Source organism: Tachyglossus aculeatus, chromosome 5 (genome assembly GCF_015852505.1).
Source record: "Tachyglossus aculeatus isolate mTacAcu1 chromosome 5, mTacAcu1.pri, whole genome shotgun sequence".
Lineage (NCBI taxonomy): Eukaryota > Metazoa > Chordata > Mammalia > Monotremata > Tachyglossidae > Tachyglossus > Tachyglossus aculeatus.
This window is the reverse complement of record NC_052070.1, coordinates 12,550,103-12,567,287: the sequence shown is the minus strand read 5'-3', so window position 1 is coordinate 12,567,287 and position 17,185 is coordinate 12,550,103. Positions and strand designations below refer to the sequence as shown.

Below are 17,185 nucleotides of genomic sequence, written 5' to 3'. Positions count from 1 at the left end.
AGCACTGTACTAAGTGCTTAAGCGCTATTATTATTAGTATTAACCCCCATTTTACAGATGAGGGAACTGAGGCACAAAGAAGTTAAGTGACTTGCCCAAGATCACATAGCAGACAAGCTGAGGTGCTGGGATTAGAACCCAGGTCCTTCCGATGCCCAGGCTCTATCCACTAGGCCATGCTGCTTCTCAGCCATCTGTTGGCCCCAAAGGGCTTTTTCAACTTTTCCGTCTTGGCCTCTGTCCCATTTTCCCGACTTCACGTGGAATTCACTAGGAATTCCTTCTCTCCGGGCGAGCCTCCCAAAGTGCTTCAGCTTGCCGTGCGAGGAGAGGGAAGTTCACAATTTTTCAGAATCCCAGCTTTCTCTCTGGAAATGCTGATACAGTCTCTGGATCAGCGTGGAGATTGAAGGAAAAACAATCGACCGATCGTATTTATTGGGCTCTTACTGGGTGCGGAGCACTGTACTAGACACTTGGGAGAGTACGGTATAACAGTCAGTCAATCATACTGAGCCTTTACTGTGTGCAGAGCATTGTTCTAAGCGCTTGGGAGAGTACAACTCCTCATCCAAGCACTTACCATAGCCCACCTTAACTACTACATTGCAGGGTGGCTCAGTGGAAAGAGCCCGGGCTTGGGAGTTAGAGGTCATGGGTTCTAATCCCGGCTCTGCCACTTGTCAGCTGGGTGACTTTGGGCAAGTCACTTCTTCTCTGTGCCTCAGTTCCCTCATCTGTAAAATGGGAATTAAGACTGTGAGCCCCCTGTGGGACAACCTCACTACCTTATATCCCCCCCCGCCCCCCCAGTGCTTAGAACAGTGCTTGGCACATAGTAAGTGCTTAACAAGTATGATCATCGTAAGTGCTTAACAAATACCATCATCATCAAGAGAAGCAGCGTGGCTCAGTGGAAAGAGCCCGGGCTTCGGAGTCAGAGGTCATGGGTTCAAATCCCGGCTCCGCCAATTGTCAGCTGGGTGACTTTGGGCAAGCCACTTCACTTCTCTGTGCCTCCGTTCCCTCATCTGTAAAATGGGGATTAAGACTGTCAGCCCCTGTGGGACAACCTGATCACCTTGTAACCTCCCCAGCGCTTAGAACAGTGCTTTACACATAGTAAGTGCTTAATAAATGCCATTACTATTATTATTAGCCTTCTCTTTGACCTCCCTGCATCCAATCAACCATTAGTCGTACTTATTGAGCGCTTGCTGTGTGCAGACACAGTAGTAAGCGCTTGGGACGGGGTATAACAGAGTTGGTTCTCTCCAGACCGTGTTTCCCTCTCACCTTCACGGGATGATTAAAGCAGGGACTGGGTCTCCCACACGTGTTTGGGTATGTTCTCCGACACGTGTGTAATGTTTCTTATGCGGCAGAAAGTTTAATCAGGTCTTTGCCGTTTTTCCGTTCCATAAAGGTGTGCATTATGGGACACACACTTGGGTGTTTTAGTGCTGTCCTATATTTGATACAGTCGTTCACTCCTCTGTTCTTCCCCCTTTAGTTCATTACTTAATTTAATGTGCTGATAGAGGTCATTCTTCTCGCTTCCAATTGCACGGAAGAAAACTTTCAACCAGCTGCTCTACAGAAAAAAACCTCCCAGGAGGAATTAGAAATTTAGTGCAGCTGATGAGATTAGTGTAGCAAGAGGGGATGATATTTGCTACCCTTGAGGCTAATTAATAAACATCCCAATATCCTAGGGCTTGGGGAAAAAAATTACCCACTCTGCTTCCCAGAGGCAACTCATGGGCCGTCTTGAAGCTATTAATAAGATGACAAGTGCAATATTTGTATCCTTAATAGAAGCTCCTTTGACCCCCGAAATGAATGATCTTCAATTCCTTCACGCTAATAATGCAAACAAATGGGTACAGAGAAACGATCTAGTGCTTAATTTGTATTTCAGAAGGAGTTAGTGTGGACAACTCGAACTATTTATACTCTCCGTTTGAGAGAAGGTATAATGCATAGAACACTTGTTTGGTATTAATTTCCTTGGTTTATCAACCAGTCAATCAATCGTATTTATTGAGTGCTTACTGTGTGCAGAGCACTATACTAAGCGCTTATTTGGTGTTAGAATAAATTTGGAATTATAAAGGGGCCTGGTCCAGTTTTTTATTGATTTTTTTTTGATGGTGGATCGATTTGTCCTACATGGCTTGCATTATGTAATGTTTAGTACTCCGCCACTTGTCAGCTGTGTGACTTTGGGCAAGTGACAACTTCTCTGTGCCTCAGTAACCTCATCTGTAAAATGGGGATGAAGCCTGTGGGCCCCACGTGGGACAACCTGATTACCTTGTATCTACCCCAGTGCTTAGAGCAGTGCTTGGCACATAGTAAGCGCTCAGTAAATACGATTGATTGATTGATTGAACAAAGTAAGCGCTTCTCCCCCTTCTAGACTATGAGCCCACTGTTGGGTAGGGACTGTCTCTATATGTTGCCAACTTTTACTTCCCAAGCGCTTAGTACAGTGCTCTGCACACAGTAAGTGCTCAATAAATATGACTGAATGAATGAATGAACAAATGCCATCATTATTATATTTAGGTGCTTTAAATGCAACGTCACTTTTTGTAACTAGGACAAATTTTTCATGAGGGGATTTGTCAGGGAAGCAAATAGGGCTTGTATATTTTAGCAAATAAGAAGTGGGAATTTCAGGAACTCTAGACACCATCAATTTGGAGACGATTTCAGGGGACAGTTGCGTGTGTTTCTTCTCTAAGATTTTCGGTGTCCGTGAATTCACTGATTTTATTTATGGCGACTTACCGTGCTGTGCACATAATAAATGCTCAGTAAATACCATTGGTGACTCTGCTGTGTACAGAGTACTGTTTTAAGAGCTTTGGTGAGAAGCAGCATGGTCTTGTGGCTAGAGCACGGGCATGGGTGTCCCAAGGATCTGGGTTCTAGTCCACTTGTCTTCTGTGTGACCTTGGACAAGTCAGTTTACTTCTCTGTGCCTGTTACTTCATCTGTAAAATGGGGATTAAGACCGTGAGTCCCTTGTGCGACAGGGACTTTGCCCAACTTGATTAGCTTGTATGTACCCCAGAGCTTAGTACGGTGTTTGGCACATTGTTGTACTGTCCTCTCCCAAGTGCTTAGTACAGTGCTTTGCACACAGTAAGTGCTCAATAAATATAATTGAATGAATGAATAGTAAGCACTTAACAAATACTGTAAAATACAAGCATTTGTGTGCTTGTTTGTGCGTGTATACATGTGCATATATACGTTTATATATACGTACATATAAAACAGGGAAAGAGCATGGTCTAGGAATCAGAGGACCTGGGTTCCAATTCTGGCTCTGGCGCTTATCTGCTCTGTGACCTTAGGCAAGTCACTTCACTAAAATGAGAAGCAGCGTGGCTCAGTGGAAAAAGCCCAGGCTTTGGAGTCAGAGGTCATGGGTTCAAATCCCCGCTCCACCACTTGTCAGCTGTGTGACTTGGGGCAAGTCACTTAACTTCGCTGTGCCTCAGTTCCCTCATCTGTAAAATGGGGATTAGGACTGTGAGCCCCCCGTGGGACAACCTGATCGCCTTGTATCTCCCCCAGCGCTTAGAACAGTGCTTTGCACATAGTAAGCGCTTAATAAATGCCATTATCATTAAGAGAAGCAGCGTGGCTCAGTGGAAAGAGCCTGGGCTTTGGAGTCAGAGGTCATGGGTTCAAATCCCCGCTCCACCACTTGTCAGCTGGGTGACTTTGGGCAAGTCACTTAACTTCGCTGTGCCTCAGTTCCCTCATCTGTAAAATGGGGATTGACTGTGAGCCCCCCGTGGGACAACCTGATGGCCTTGTATCTCCCCCAGCGCTTAGAACAGTGCTTTGCATATAGTAAGCGCTTAATAAATGCCATTATCATTAAGAGAAGCAGCGTGGCTCAGTGGAAAGAGCCTGGGCTTGGGAGTCAGAGGTCATGGGTTCAAATCCCGGCTCTGCCAATTGTCAGCTGGGTGACTTTGGGCAAGTCACTTAACTTCTCTGGGCCTCAGTGACCTCATCTGTAAAATGGGGATGAAGACTGTGAGCCCCACGTGGGACAACCTGATCACCTTGCAACCTCCCCAGCGCTTAGAACAGTGGTTTGCACATAGTAAGCGCTTAATAAATGCCATGATTATCATCATCATCAATCGTATTTATTGAGCGCTGACTATGTGCAGAGCACCGTACTAAGCCCTTGGGAAGTACAAATTGGCAACATATAGAGACAGTCCCTACCCAACAGTGGGCTCACAGTCTAAAAGGGGGAGACAGAGAACAAAACCAAACATACTAACAAAATAAAATAAATAGAATAGATACGTACAAGTAAAATAAATAAATGTCATTATTATTTATTATTCACTTCCTCTGTGCCTCAGTTACCTCATCTGTAAAGCAGGGATTAAGACCGAGCCTCATGCGGGACAGGGACTGGGTCCCATCTCTGATTAGCTTATATCCGCCCCAACACTTGCACGCTTACTTAGTAAGCACTTAACCAAAACCACAGAAAACCAAACCAAAACGGAACAGGCCCGGGAGACACGTTCCCGGCCCGCAAGGAGCTTACAGCCTAGAGGGGGAGGCCGACATTGGAATGAATCATCATCATCAATCGTATTTATTGAGCGCTTACTATGTGCAGAGCACCGTACTAAGCGCTTGGGAAGTACAAATTGGCAACATATAGAGACAGTCCCTACCCAACAGTGGGCTCACAGTCTAAATGAATGAATGAGGGACACGTACAAAAGTGCTCGGTGGCCGTGGGCGTGAACACCGAGAACCGAAAAAAAGACTGGGTTGGCAGTCATGACAGCGGGGAAAATCGTATCGCAACAACCGCCCCCCGAGTTGGTCTGGTCTGCTTCCTGCCCAACGTCAGGGCCTTGTGGGTGGGGGGGATGTGGTGTGGGTATGTTTGTGTAAAAGAAAGGAGAGAGACAAAGAGAGAGAGAGTTCTTTATTCAATCAATCGTATTTATTGAGCGCTTACTGTGTGCTGAGCACTGGACTGAGCGCTTGGGCAGTACAAGTCGGCAACATATAGAGGCGGCCCCTCCCCAACAATGGGTAGGGAGAAGCAGCGTGGCTCAGTGGAAAGAGCCTGGGTTTGGAGTCAGAGGTCATGAGTTCCAATCCCGGCTCCGCCAATTGCCAGCTGTGTGACGCAACCTGAGGCTGGCTCTCACCTACCGAGGACTCCCCCTTCTAGACTGTGAGCCCGCTGTTGGGTAGGGACCGTCTCTATATGATGCCAACTTGTACTTCCCAAGCGCTTAGTACAGTGCTCTGCACACAGTAAGCGCTCAATAAATATGATTGAATGAATGAATGAATGAATGTGACTTGGGACAAGTCACTTCACTTCTCTGGGCCTCAGTTACCTCATCATCATCATCATCATCAATCGTATTTATTGAGAGCTTACTGTGTGCAGAGCACTGTACTAAGCGCTTGGGAAGCACAAGTTGGCAACATACCTCTGTAAAATGGGGACTGTGAGCCCCCCGTGGGACAACCTGATCACCTTGTAACCTCCCCAGCGCTTAGATCAGTGCTTTGCACTCAGTAAGTGCTTAATAAATGCTAGCATCATCGTTATTATTATTATTATGAGCTCACAGTCTAGAAGTCTGTGTGTGTTGCAGGGCAGGAGGAGGTGTTCTGCTATCACCCAACAAGTTTAGCTTTACCATTCATTCAGTCGTATTTATTGAGCGATTACTGTGTGCAAAGCACTGTACCAAGCGCCTGGGAGAGGACACTACTACATCAAACACATTCCCTGCCCACAAGGAACTCACCGTCTAGGGCAGTGCTTGTGGTGGGATGTCCATTGTTCCAGAGCCATTCTGGGCCTGACTTGGAACTAGACCCCATGTGGGACAGGGACTGTGTCCAGCCTGATGAGTTTGTTCCTACCCCAGCGCTTAGTACAGTGCCTGCCACATGGTGAGCGCCTGACAGGTGCCATTAAAAAAAATGCCAGGTGAAGATTCATTCATTAAATCGTATTTATTGAGCGCTTACTGTGTGCAGAGCACTGGACTAAGCGCTTGGGAAGTACAAGTTGGCAACATATAGAGATGGTCCCTATCAATCAATCAATCAATCGTATTTATTGAGCGCTTACTGTGTGCAGAGCACTGGACTAAGCGCTTGGGAAGTACAAGTTGGCAACATATAGAGACGGTCCCTACCCAACAACGGGCTCACAGTCTAGAAAGGGGAGACAGGCAACAAAATAAAACATGTGGACAGGTGTCAAGTCATCAGAATAAATGGAAGTAAAGCTAGATCATCATCATCATCATCATCAATCGTATTTATTGAGCGCTTACTATGTGCAGAGCTCTGTACTAAGCACTTGGGAAGTACAAATAGGCAACATACAGAGACAGTCCCTACCCAACAGTGGGCTCACAGTCTAAAAATGTGCTAGATGCACATCATTAACAAAATAAATAGAATAGTAAATATGTACAAGTAAAATAGAGTAATAAATCTGTACAAACATATACAGGTACTGTGGGGAGGGGAAGGAGGTAGGGCGGGAGGATGGGGAGGAGGAGAGGAAAAAGGGGGCTCAGTCATTCATTCATTCATTCAATCATATTTATTGAGCACTTACTGTGTGCAGAGCACTGTACTAAGCGCTTGGGAAGTACAAGTTAGCAACATATAGAGACAGTCCCTACCCAACCGCGGGCTCACAGTCTAGAAGAAAACCAGGCTGGAAGGAAAAGTTCATTGGTTCCCTCTTAACTTAGATCTAGGGCTCAGAAATGCCACCGTAGATGAGCTGTTAAAATACAAAGTTGTATTTTTAGCTTGTACATTTCTTCAGGTTTTAGGTTTCACTAACATCACTGCAAGTTTCCATTATTAATCCCGTCGTCCAGCTTCTGCCAGACAGACTTGAATCTGTTTTAGCCCCGTTATAGGATCGCAGGTTGAGTATTTGCCAACATCTAACATCGTTTTTATTCTGCTTACCAAATGTAAATTTAAACATCAGCTACAGAGAGAGAGGACCACATTTTTCCAAGCTAAAGTCTTCATTTGCCCAAGAAACTGGGGTTTAGAAAGCGTGGAGCCTGAGGGGCTTATTGAGAGGCCTTGTCTTTTCATTCGCTAATGTTGTGTCTCTTAGGCAATCGAAACATTTCTCCAAGTATTTCAAAGGGTTATTTCTTCTCTGAGGCTGAAAATTCTGACTAGCTCAAAATTAGACCCAAGAACAGTTTGATCTCTGAAAAAGAAACAAACAAAAAAACCTCGCTATTTCCCCTTTTGTTTGAAAAGGAAACGAAAACAACTTGACTATTTTCCCCCTCAATTAACAAGAGACGTTTTCTTTAAAGAGGGAATTTGAAGGGGCTTCTCTTCTGACAGTCAGTGCAACCTTTGAGTATCGAAATCACCACATATAGCTATGACCACATTTATTGCATAACCTCTTTGCTTCCTTTTTAATGTTTTACTTTGGAAAAAAATGACTTAGAAGTTAGTGTCAGAGGCAATAATTTTTCTAAAAAGGAATCACATAAGTCCTGCGGAAACAAAATCTAGGGGTTTTGTATCTACTGACAGACAAGGAGAAAGCATTTAAATCCTCTGACTTTTACTCGTTATAAACTCTGATCCTTTTTTTGGGTAATTGAACTCAGCTGTGTTTAGGCTGCAAGCTCGTTGTGGGCAAGGAACGTGTCTACTAACTCTGTTGTGTTGTACTCTCCCAATATGCACTTGTGTACAAGGCTTTGAAAATACAGTCCCAAAGGAAGATTTCGCGGCAGTTTTATAAATGTTATAAATGCTGATGGGGAAAATGGATTGTCATCTATTTAAAAATCTTATTAGATGATAATAATAATAATAATAATAATATCGATGATGATGATGTTGAGGGCCTGAGGTAGATAATAAATAATAATAATGGCATTTATTAAGCACTTACTATGTGCAAAGCATTGTTCTAAGCGTTGGGGAGGTTACAAGGTGATCAGGTTGGCCCATGGCGGGGCTCCCAGTCTTAATCTCTATTTTACTGATGAGGTAACTGAGGCGCATAGAAGTGAAGTGACTTGCCCAAAGTCGCACAGCTGACAGTTGGCGGAGCTGGGATTTGAACCCATGCCCTTTGACTCCAAAGCCCGGGCTCTTTCCACTGAGCCATGCTGCTTTTCTTCAATAATAATAATAATAATGGCATTTATCAAGCGCTTACTATGCGCAAGGCACTGTTCTAAGCGCTGGGAAAAATAGGTTAGTCAAAGTTTCTCGTCTGATGGTTATATAATAACAATGGTATTTATTAAGCGCTTACTATGTGCAAAGCACTGTTCTAAGCACCGGGGAGGTTACAAGGCGATCAGGTTGTCCCACAGGTGGCTCGCAGTCCTAATCCCCATTGTACAGATGAGGGAACTGGGGCACAGAGAACTATCCCGCCTCCGCCACATGTCTGCTGTGTGATCTTGGGCAAGTCACTTAACTTCTCTGGGCCTCAGTTCCCTCATCTGTAAAATGGGGATTAAGACTGTGAGCCCCGCGTGGGACAATCTAATCACCCTGTATCCTCCCCAGCGCTTAGAACAGTGCTTTGCACATAGTAAGTGCTTAACAAATGCCAATTATTATTATTATTGAGTGACTTGCCCAAAATCACACAGCTGACAATTGGCAGAGCTGGGATTTGAATCCATGACCTCTGACTCCAAAGCCCGGGCTCTTTCCACTGAGCCACTTCAAGATGATCACATCTGGCACAGTACATATCCCACATCGCGGTGGGGTCACAGCCTGGGGGAGAAAGAACAAGTTTATCATCCCTATTATACAGGTGCAGCAACTGAGGCACAGAGAAGTTTAGTGACTTACCCAAGGTCACACAGTTGGCAAGCGGCAGAGCTGCGATTAGCACTCAGATCTCCCGACTCCCAGGCCGTCCCCTTCCTACTAGGCCGTGCGTATTATCGAACAGACTTACCTAAGCGCCCTTCCCATCCCAAATTACACCATGGAAACCAAGGTTTCCGAAAGATGATTTACAAAGAGGCAGGGAAATAAGTAACTCTGAAAAATCATTCAATCGCTGGCGTTTATCGAGCGCTTACAGTGCACCGTACTAAGCGTATGGGAGAGAATAATGCAAAAGAGTTGGAAGGCAGGTTCCCTGCCCACCGTGAGCTTACAGTCTGCAGCGGGAGACAGATATTAATATACCTGCATTAAAATAAATTCTGGTTACGTGTGTAAGTGCCGTGGGGTGGATATCAAGGGATGAAAGGGTGTCCAGATGACTCAGAAGGGAGACCCAAAAGCAGCGTGGCTTAATGGAAAAAGCCTGGCCTTGGGAATCCGAGGTCATCATCATCATCATCAATCGTATTTATTGAGCGCTTACTGTGTGCAGAGCACTGTACTAAGCGCTTGGGAAGTACAAATTGGCAACATATAGAGACAGTCCCTACCCAACAGTGGGCTCACAGTCTAGAAGGGGTGGGGGGGGGGGGGGACAGAGAACAAAACATATTAACAAAATAAAATAAATAGAACAGATATGTACAAGTAAAATAAATAAATAAATAAATAGAGTAATAAATCTGTACAAACATATATACCTATATACAGGTGCTGTGGGGAAGGGGAGGAGGTAAGATGTGGGGGATGGAGAGGGGGACGAAGGGGAGAGGAAGGAAGGGGCTCAGTCTGGGTTCTAATTCTGGCTCCGCCACTGGACAGCTGTGTGACCTTGGGCAAGTCACTTCACTTCTGTGTGCCTCGGCTCCCTCATCTGTAAAATGGGGATTAAGCCTGGTGAGCCCCACATGGGCCACCCTGATGACCCGGTATCTACCCCAGTACTTAGAACAGTGCTTGGCACCTAGTAAGTGCTTAACAAATACCATCATCATCGTCAGAAAGGAAACAAGGAAGTCCTGCTGCGTGAGAAGAACAGCGGGGGAAACTTGTCCCTGCCGCACACAGAGCAGTGAACTTTGTCCATCAGCTCTTGGAAGCCGCATTCCTTTCTGCCGTCTGAACGATGTACTTCTAATGCAGGCACAGCTAAAATCAGGGGGCCCTCTTTTTCCTTTCCATTCATTCATTCAGTTGTATTTATTGAGCACCTACTCGGTGCAGAGCACTGTACTAAGCGCATGGGAAGTACAAGTTGGCAACATAGAGGGACGGTCCCTACCCAACAACGGGCTCACAGTCTAGAAGGGGGAGACAGACAACAAAAGAAAACATGTAGAGAGGTGTCAAAACCCTCAGAATAAATAGGATTATAGCTATAAAGGTGGAATTTTCTGAGCACTCTGTGCTCTCGAGGGAAGTACTAATCCAGAGTTGATTTGGGTTTGAGAGACTACCAAGTTTTCCCTCCGAGGCTGTTTGGGGGTGGAGCCACGAAACTCATTTTTGGAAGAAAAGGAACAGCATATTCACAGGGTGGCCTGGTGGGAAGACCACAGATCGGAGTGGAGGAGAACCAAGTTCTAATAATAATAATAATAATAATGTTGGTATTTGTTAAGCGCTTACTATGTGCAAAGCACTGTTCTAAGCGCTGGGGGGAACACAGGGAGATGAGGTTGTCCCATGTGGGGCTCACAGTCTTAATCCCCATTTTACAGATGAGGGAACTGAGGCACAGAGAAGTGAAGTGACTTGCCCAAGGTCACACAGGAGACTTTTTCCTTTTTAATGGCATTTATTAAGCACTTACTATGTGCAAGGCACTGTTCTAAGCGCTGGGGAGGTTACAAGGTGATCAGGTTGTCCCAAGGGGGCTCACAGTCTTAATCCCCATTTTACAGATGAGGGAACTGAGGCCCAGAGAAGTGAAGTGACTTGCCCAAAGTCACACAGCTGACAAGTGGCGGAGCCGGGATTTGAACCCATGAACTCTGACTCCAAAGTCCGTGCTCTTTCTATTGTGCCATGCTGCTTGTGGGGGAGGCGGGATTCGAACCCATGACCTCTGACTCCCAAGCCCGTGCTCTATCCACTGAGCCACGCTGTTCTAATCCTAGCTCTGCCACTGGCCTGCTGTATAATAATAATAATGATGGCATTTGTTAAGTGCTTACTATGTGCAAAGCACTGTTCTAAGCGCTGGGGTAGATACAAGCTGATCAGGGTGTCCCAAGTAGGGCTCACGGACTTAATCCCCATTTTACAGATGAGAGAACTGAGACCCAGAGAAGTAAAGTGACTTGCCCAAAGTCACCCAGCCTACAAGTGGCAGAAGCTGGATTAGAACTCATGACCTCTGACTCCTAAGCCCGGGCTCTTTCCCCCTTTTAGACTGTGAGCCCACTGTAGGGTAGGGACTGTCTCTATATGTTGCCAACTTGTACTTCCCAAGCGCTTAGTACAGTGCTCTGCACACAGTAAGCGCTCAATAAATACGATTGATTGATTGCCACTAAGCCACGATGGCTTTGGGCAAGTCACCTCACAGAACAGTGCGTGACACATAATAAATGCTTAAAAAATACCATCGTCATCATCATCATCATCATCATCAATCGTATTGAGCGCTTACTATGTGCAGAGCACTGTACTAAGCACATCATTATTATTATTTGTTTCCTCACCTGGAAAATAGGGACAAGTTACCTAGGCCTCATCCCACTTAGACTGTGTGGATCGGAGACTGTCCTGATTACCTCGTCATCTGCCTCAGTGGTCATCACACAGTAGGCGCTTAATAAACGCCACCGTTAAAAAACTGGAAGATCGGAGACTGTCCTGATTACCTTGTCGTCTGCCTCAGTGGTCAGCACACAGTAGGCGCTTAATAAATGCCACCGTTAAAAAACTGGAAGATTGGAGACTGTCCTGATTACCTTGTCGTCTGCTTCAGTGTTCAGCACACAGTAGGCGCTTAATAAATGCCACTGTTAAAAAACTGGAAGAGACATCATCTCGAAAAGAAGGATATGTGATGTTCTCTAAACGCGGTATTCTTCTAGAAAGGGTGGAGGCCTCTTTCCCTTCTGGGTGGCCCGGCAATTGTTCTTACTTGAGTATTTTCTGCCTCTAGACTGTAAACTTCTTGTACTTCCCAAGCGCTTAGTACAGTGCTCTACACACAGTAAGCGCTCAGTAAATACCATTGAATGAATGAATGAACCAAATCCCCGTATCCTTTTCTGCATCCTGCCTTCCAATTTTGTTGTAGTTTTCCAAGCTCTTAGCGTTGTGCTCTGCACACAGTAAGCGCTCAATAAATGCCGTTGATTAATTCATGGGACGGCTCATTGCTGTGAAATGGCCCCTGGGGACATAAGGATCACTATTCCAATTTGTTTTATGTTTTTAGGAATCCCCTTTCAGACTGTGAGCCCACTGTTGGGTAGGGACTGTCTCTATATGTTGCCAGCTTGTACTTCCCAAGCGCTTAGTACAGTGCTCTGCACACAGTAAGCGCTCAATAAATACGATTGATTGATTGATAGATTGAAAGAACATAGTTGGTGGTTTCAGATTCTTTTCCTTCTTATCTAGATTCGGAGCCGTACTTCGGCTAATAATAATAATAATAATAATAATGTTGGCATTTGTTAAGCGCTTACTGTGTGCAAAGCACTGTTCTAAGCGCTTGGGGGGATACAAAGTGATCAGGTTGTCCCACGTGGGGCTCACAGTCTTAATCCCCATTTTACTGATGAGATAACTGAGGCTCAGAGAAGTTAAGTGACTTGCCCAAGGTCACACAGCAGACGTGGCGGAGCCGGGATTCGAACCCATGACCTCTGACTCCAAAGCCCGTGCTCTTTCCACTGAGCCACGCTGCTTCTCAGAGCCCCTGTCGAATGATGGGGAAAGCGGCACGGCCTAGTGGGTAGAGCAGGGTCCTGGGAGTCGTCGGAAGGTCCTGGGTTCTAATTCCGGCTCTGCCACATGTCTGCCATGTGACCTTGGGCAAGTCATTTCACTCTTCTGGGCCTCAGGGACCTCATCTGTAAAATGGGGATCGAGACTGTGAGCCCCTCGTGAGACAGGGACTGTGTCCAACCTGATTTGTTTGTATAATAATAATAATAATAATGGCATTTATTTGGGGAGGTTACCAGAAGCAGTGTGTGGCTCAGTAGAAAGAGCATGGCCTTTGGAGTCAGAGGTCATGGGTTCAAATCCCAGCTCCACCAACTGTCAGCTGTGTGACTTTGGGCAAGTCACTTAACTTCTCTGTTCCTCAGTTACCTCATCTGTAAAATGGGGATTAGGACTGTGAGCCCCACGTGGGACAACCTTGTAACCTCCCCAGCGCTTAGAACAGTGCTTTGCACATAGTAAGCGCTTACTAAATGCCATCATTATTATTATTATTATTATTTATTAAGCGCTGTTAAGCAAAGCACTGTTCTAAGCGCTGGGGAGGTTACAAGGTGATCAGGTTGTCCCATGGGGGCTCACAATCTTCACCCCCCATTTTACAGATGAGGTAACTGAGGCCCAGAGAAGTTGAGTGACTTGCCCAAAGTCACACAGCTGACAATTGGCGGAGCCAGGGTTTGAACCCATGACCTCTGATTCCAAAGCCTGGGCTCTTTCCACTGAATACTGACATAACCAAATAATAATGGGAATTTGTGCCAAAAATACCTTGAAATATTTGTTTCATTTTGTTTGTACATATTCAAGTTCAGACTAGTCAGCAAAAGATATCTTAATGCTAATACTAACATATTAAAGATCTATTATCATACACATCTCCCCGTTTTCTGGACACCTACTTGGATGTCCCACTGACACCTCAAACTTAACATATTCAGAACAGAACTCTTCATCTTCCCAACAAGACCAGTGCTTAGTGCAGTGCCTGGCAGATAGTAAGAGCTTAACAAATACTGATATTATTATTATTATTATTATTATTATTGTTATTATCATTAACATTATTATTATGGGGCCAGTGGTTGGGGAGGAGGAGCTTTAGGTGTAGACGGGAAGTCTGCTGGGAGAGAAGTAATAATAATAATAATGATGGTATTTGTTAGGCGCTTACTATGTGCAAAGCACTGTTCTAAGCGCTGAGGGGGATACAAGGTCATCCCTTGGGAAATAACTTGTACTTTCCAAGCGCTTAGTCCAGTGCTCTGCACACAGTAAGCGCTCAATAAATACGATTGACTGATTGATCAAGTTGTCCCACAGGAGGCTCACAGTCTTAATCCCCATTTTCCAGATGAGGGAACTGAGGCCCAGAGAAGTGAAGTGACAAAGTCACACAGCTGACAGTTGGCAGAGCCGGAATTTGAATCCATGACCTCTGACTCCAAAGCCCGGGCTTTTTCCACTGAGCCACGCTGCTTCTTGTTTTGTTTTGTTTTGCTTGACAACAAAACAAGTAGCTTGGGTGGGGTGGTGCCGTGTGTGTGTGTGTGTGTGTGTGTGTGTGTGTGTGTGTGTGTGTGTGTACGTGCATGCGTGCAGCAAATGTGTTCTGATTAACATTTTAAAGTGTACTTTGGATCATCCAGCAAAGGACTGAATGAGGGATTCCCCACATCCATTCTGCCATAATATTGTCAGCAAAGAATCGGGCCCTGGCTTGGGAATTTTAATCAAACAATCAATCAATCGTATTTATTGAGCGCTTACTGTGTGCAGAGCACTGTACTAAGCGCTCGGGAAGTACAAGTTGGCAACATATAGAGACGGTCCCTACCCAACAGTGGGCTCACAGTCTCTAAGGGGGAAGCCCCCCAGCCCAACCAAGCCAGGGACAGGGCCTGTGAGCAGCTTCCAAGAAGACCTCTGTGGATGTCACAAGCCGGCCCTAGAGTTTCTCAACATCAGTGGTATTTATTGAGCGCTTACTGTGTGCCGAGCACTGTAGTGAGCACTCGGAAGAGTCCAGTACAACAGAGGTGGTAGACAGGTCCTCAGGGAACTTCCAGTCTCATTTACATTCCCCTGGGCCATCACTTCCAAGCCCTCAGCGGCCTCCAGTCCCTTCCAAACTCTGGCCCTCAGGGTCCATTTATCACCCTTTTCCTCCTCTTAATAATAATTATGATATTTGTTAAGCGCTTACTATGTGCTAGGCACTCTACTAAGCGCTGGGGTAGATCCAAGCTAGTCGGGTTGGACACAGTCCCTGTCCCACGAGGGGCTCACAGTCTCAATCCTCAGTTTACAGATGAGGGAACTGAGGCACACAGAGGTAAAGTGACTTGCCCAAGGTCACCCTCTCCATCCCCCCATCTTACCTCCTTCCCTTCCCCACAGCACCTGTATATATGTATATATGTTTGTACATATTTATTACTCTATTTTACTTGTGCATATCTATTCTATTTATTTTATTTTGTTAGTATGTTTGGTTTTGTTCTCTGTCTCCCCCTTTTAGACTGTGAGCCCACTGTTGGGTAGGGACTGTCTCTATATGTTGCCAACTTGTACTTCCCAAGCACTTAGTTCAGTGCTCCGCACACAGTAAGCGCTCAATAAATACGATTGACTGATTGATTGAAGTGGCAGAGCCGGGATTAGAACCCATGAATTTCTAACTCTCAGGCCCGGGCTGCTTCCTCTTTTCCTTGTCGCCCATGCCTTCGCTGCCTGCCATGCGATAGACTCATCCACCCAAATATTATAATTCCTTCAGGTAATTATGACGGCTAAAAATCTTTGGTAATCCCAGATCCTCTCGGAAAAGAGCCACCGCCGGGCGTCTTTTTCATCTGTTACTCCAAATTACCCCGAAGGACCAGCCTGCGACAGCAGAAATAACTTGAGTCCTTCAGGGCGAAAATCAAGATGCCGATGAACAAAGCAGATTTTCTATTCGTCAGCCACCGACATTTTAATAAAACAGATTGCCGATTAAGTGCATGTTCATAGAACTTTCTATCTTTAGGAAACATGAATCCTCACAGTACAACCCTTGTTTCTCCATGCTACGCTCCAGTGGGGACCCTAACTACTTTGATAGCCCACCCAATCAACCAGTGGTATTCACTGAACCCTTACTGTGTGAAAAAGACACTGTCCTACCACATTTGGTAAAGAAAAATACAGTAGACATGATCCCTGCCCTCAGGGGGAGATGGATATTAAAAGAAATTACAGATAGGGGAAATGGCAGAGTGAGGACAGGTATATAAGTGCCATGGGGTTGGGCAGGGTGAAGATTATCAAGTTTTTAAGGGGTACAGAAAAATGCTAGGCGATTTAGTTGTTTACTGTTTACTTGTCTGTTGGCTTGTTTTGATGTGTATATATCTATAATTCAATTTATTTATGTTGGTGCTATTGATGCCCGTTTAGTTGTTTTGATGTCAGTCTCCCCCCCTTCTAGACTGTGAGCCTGTTGTGAGCGGGGATTGTCTCTGTTGCTGAATTGTACTTTCCAAGCGCTTAGCGCAGTGCTGCGCACACAGTAAGCGCTCAGTACATATGATTGAAGGAATGAATGAATGAATTTGTTGAATTTCGATGCATTCCTTTTTCCTTTTAAGTGCAGTGCTGTGCACACAGTAAGCGCTCAGTAAATATGAATGAATGAATGAATTTGTTGAATTTCAAGGCATTTCTTTTTTCTTTTAAGGGTTAGGCGATCAAATTCAAAGAATCATTAACTCAATCCCTGTTATTTTCATGGCAGGACCAGTGAATGTCATGTGATTGTGTCCGGCAGAAGCAAGGACCTATCAGTACAAACATATGGCAAAGTCTATCCCTGTCACAGTTTATCTCCCGCACAGGGAGAAGGGGGTTGAGACAGTTCAAGCAAATCTTATTGGTGAAGAAGTGTCGTGTACTCGACTAGTTTTTTTTTTATTTTAAAGAGCCGTTTCCTTTCTGTTTAACTAACATCACCGTGCCTTCAAGGCGACTGACTGCTTTTCATTCGGAACTAAGCCGCAAGTTTCTGTTTGACTGTTGGGGAGAAGTGGGCCTTCTATCACAGAGGACATGTTTGAACACACGGGTTTTCATCCATTATAAAATGCTTTCCTTGGGGGAGGAGGAGGACGAGCAGAAAATTGATGGAGGTCCGTTGAGCCAGACCGTAGGGGTTTTTCAAGAGAAGGGCCCTTCTGGGATCCTGGTGAGTTTCTTTCCTTACTCCTTTTGACAAAGATGATCTCAACTAGGCAGCGTGAAAAGGCAGGTATGGCTCTCTCTC

General features: G+C 45.3%; 1 protein-coding gene across 3 annotated transcripts in view; it reads left to right on the top strand.

Annotated features, from left to right (window-relative positions):
- The window catches only part of LPIN2 (lipin 2), a 166,063-nt gene that overhangs the window by 20,416 nt on the left and 128,462 nt on the right, over window positions 1–17,185 (top strand). The window contains exon 1 of one of the 3 annotated variants that reach the window (XM_038746838.1): window positions 16,782–17,107. The exons of the other annotated variants lie outside the window; for them this stretch is intronic. Within the exon in view, the coding sequence (XP_038602766.1) occupies window positions 17,006–17,107 (102 nt within the window). The 5' untranslated portion in view covers window positions 16,782–17,005. Of the gene's footprint in view, window positions 1–16,781; window positions 17,108–17,185 lie in introns of those variants that run through there. 3 annotated transcript variants of the gene reach the window in all.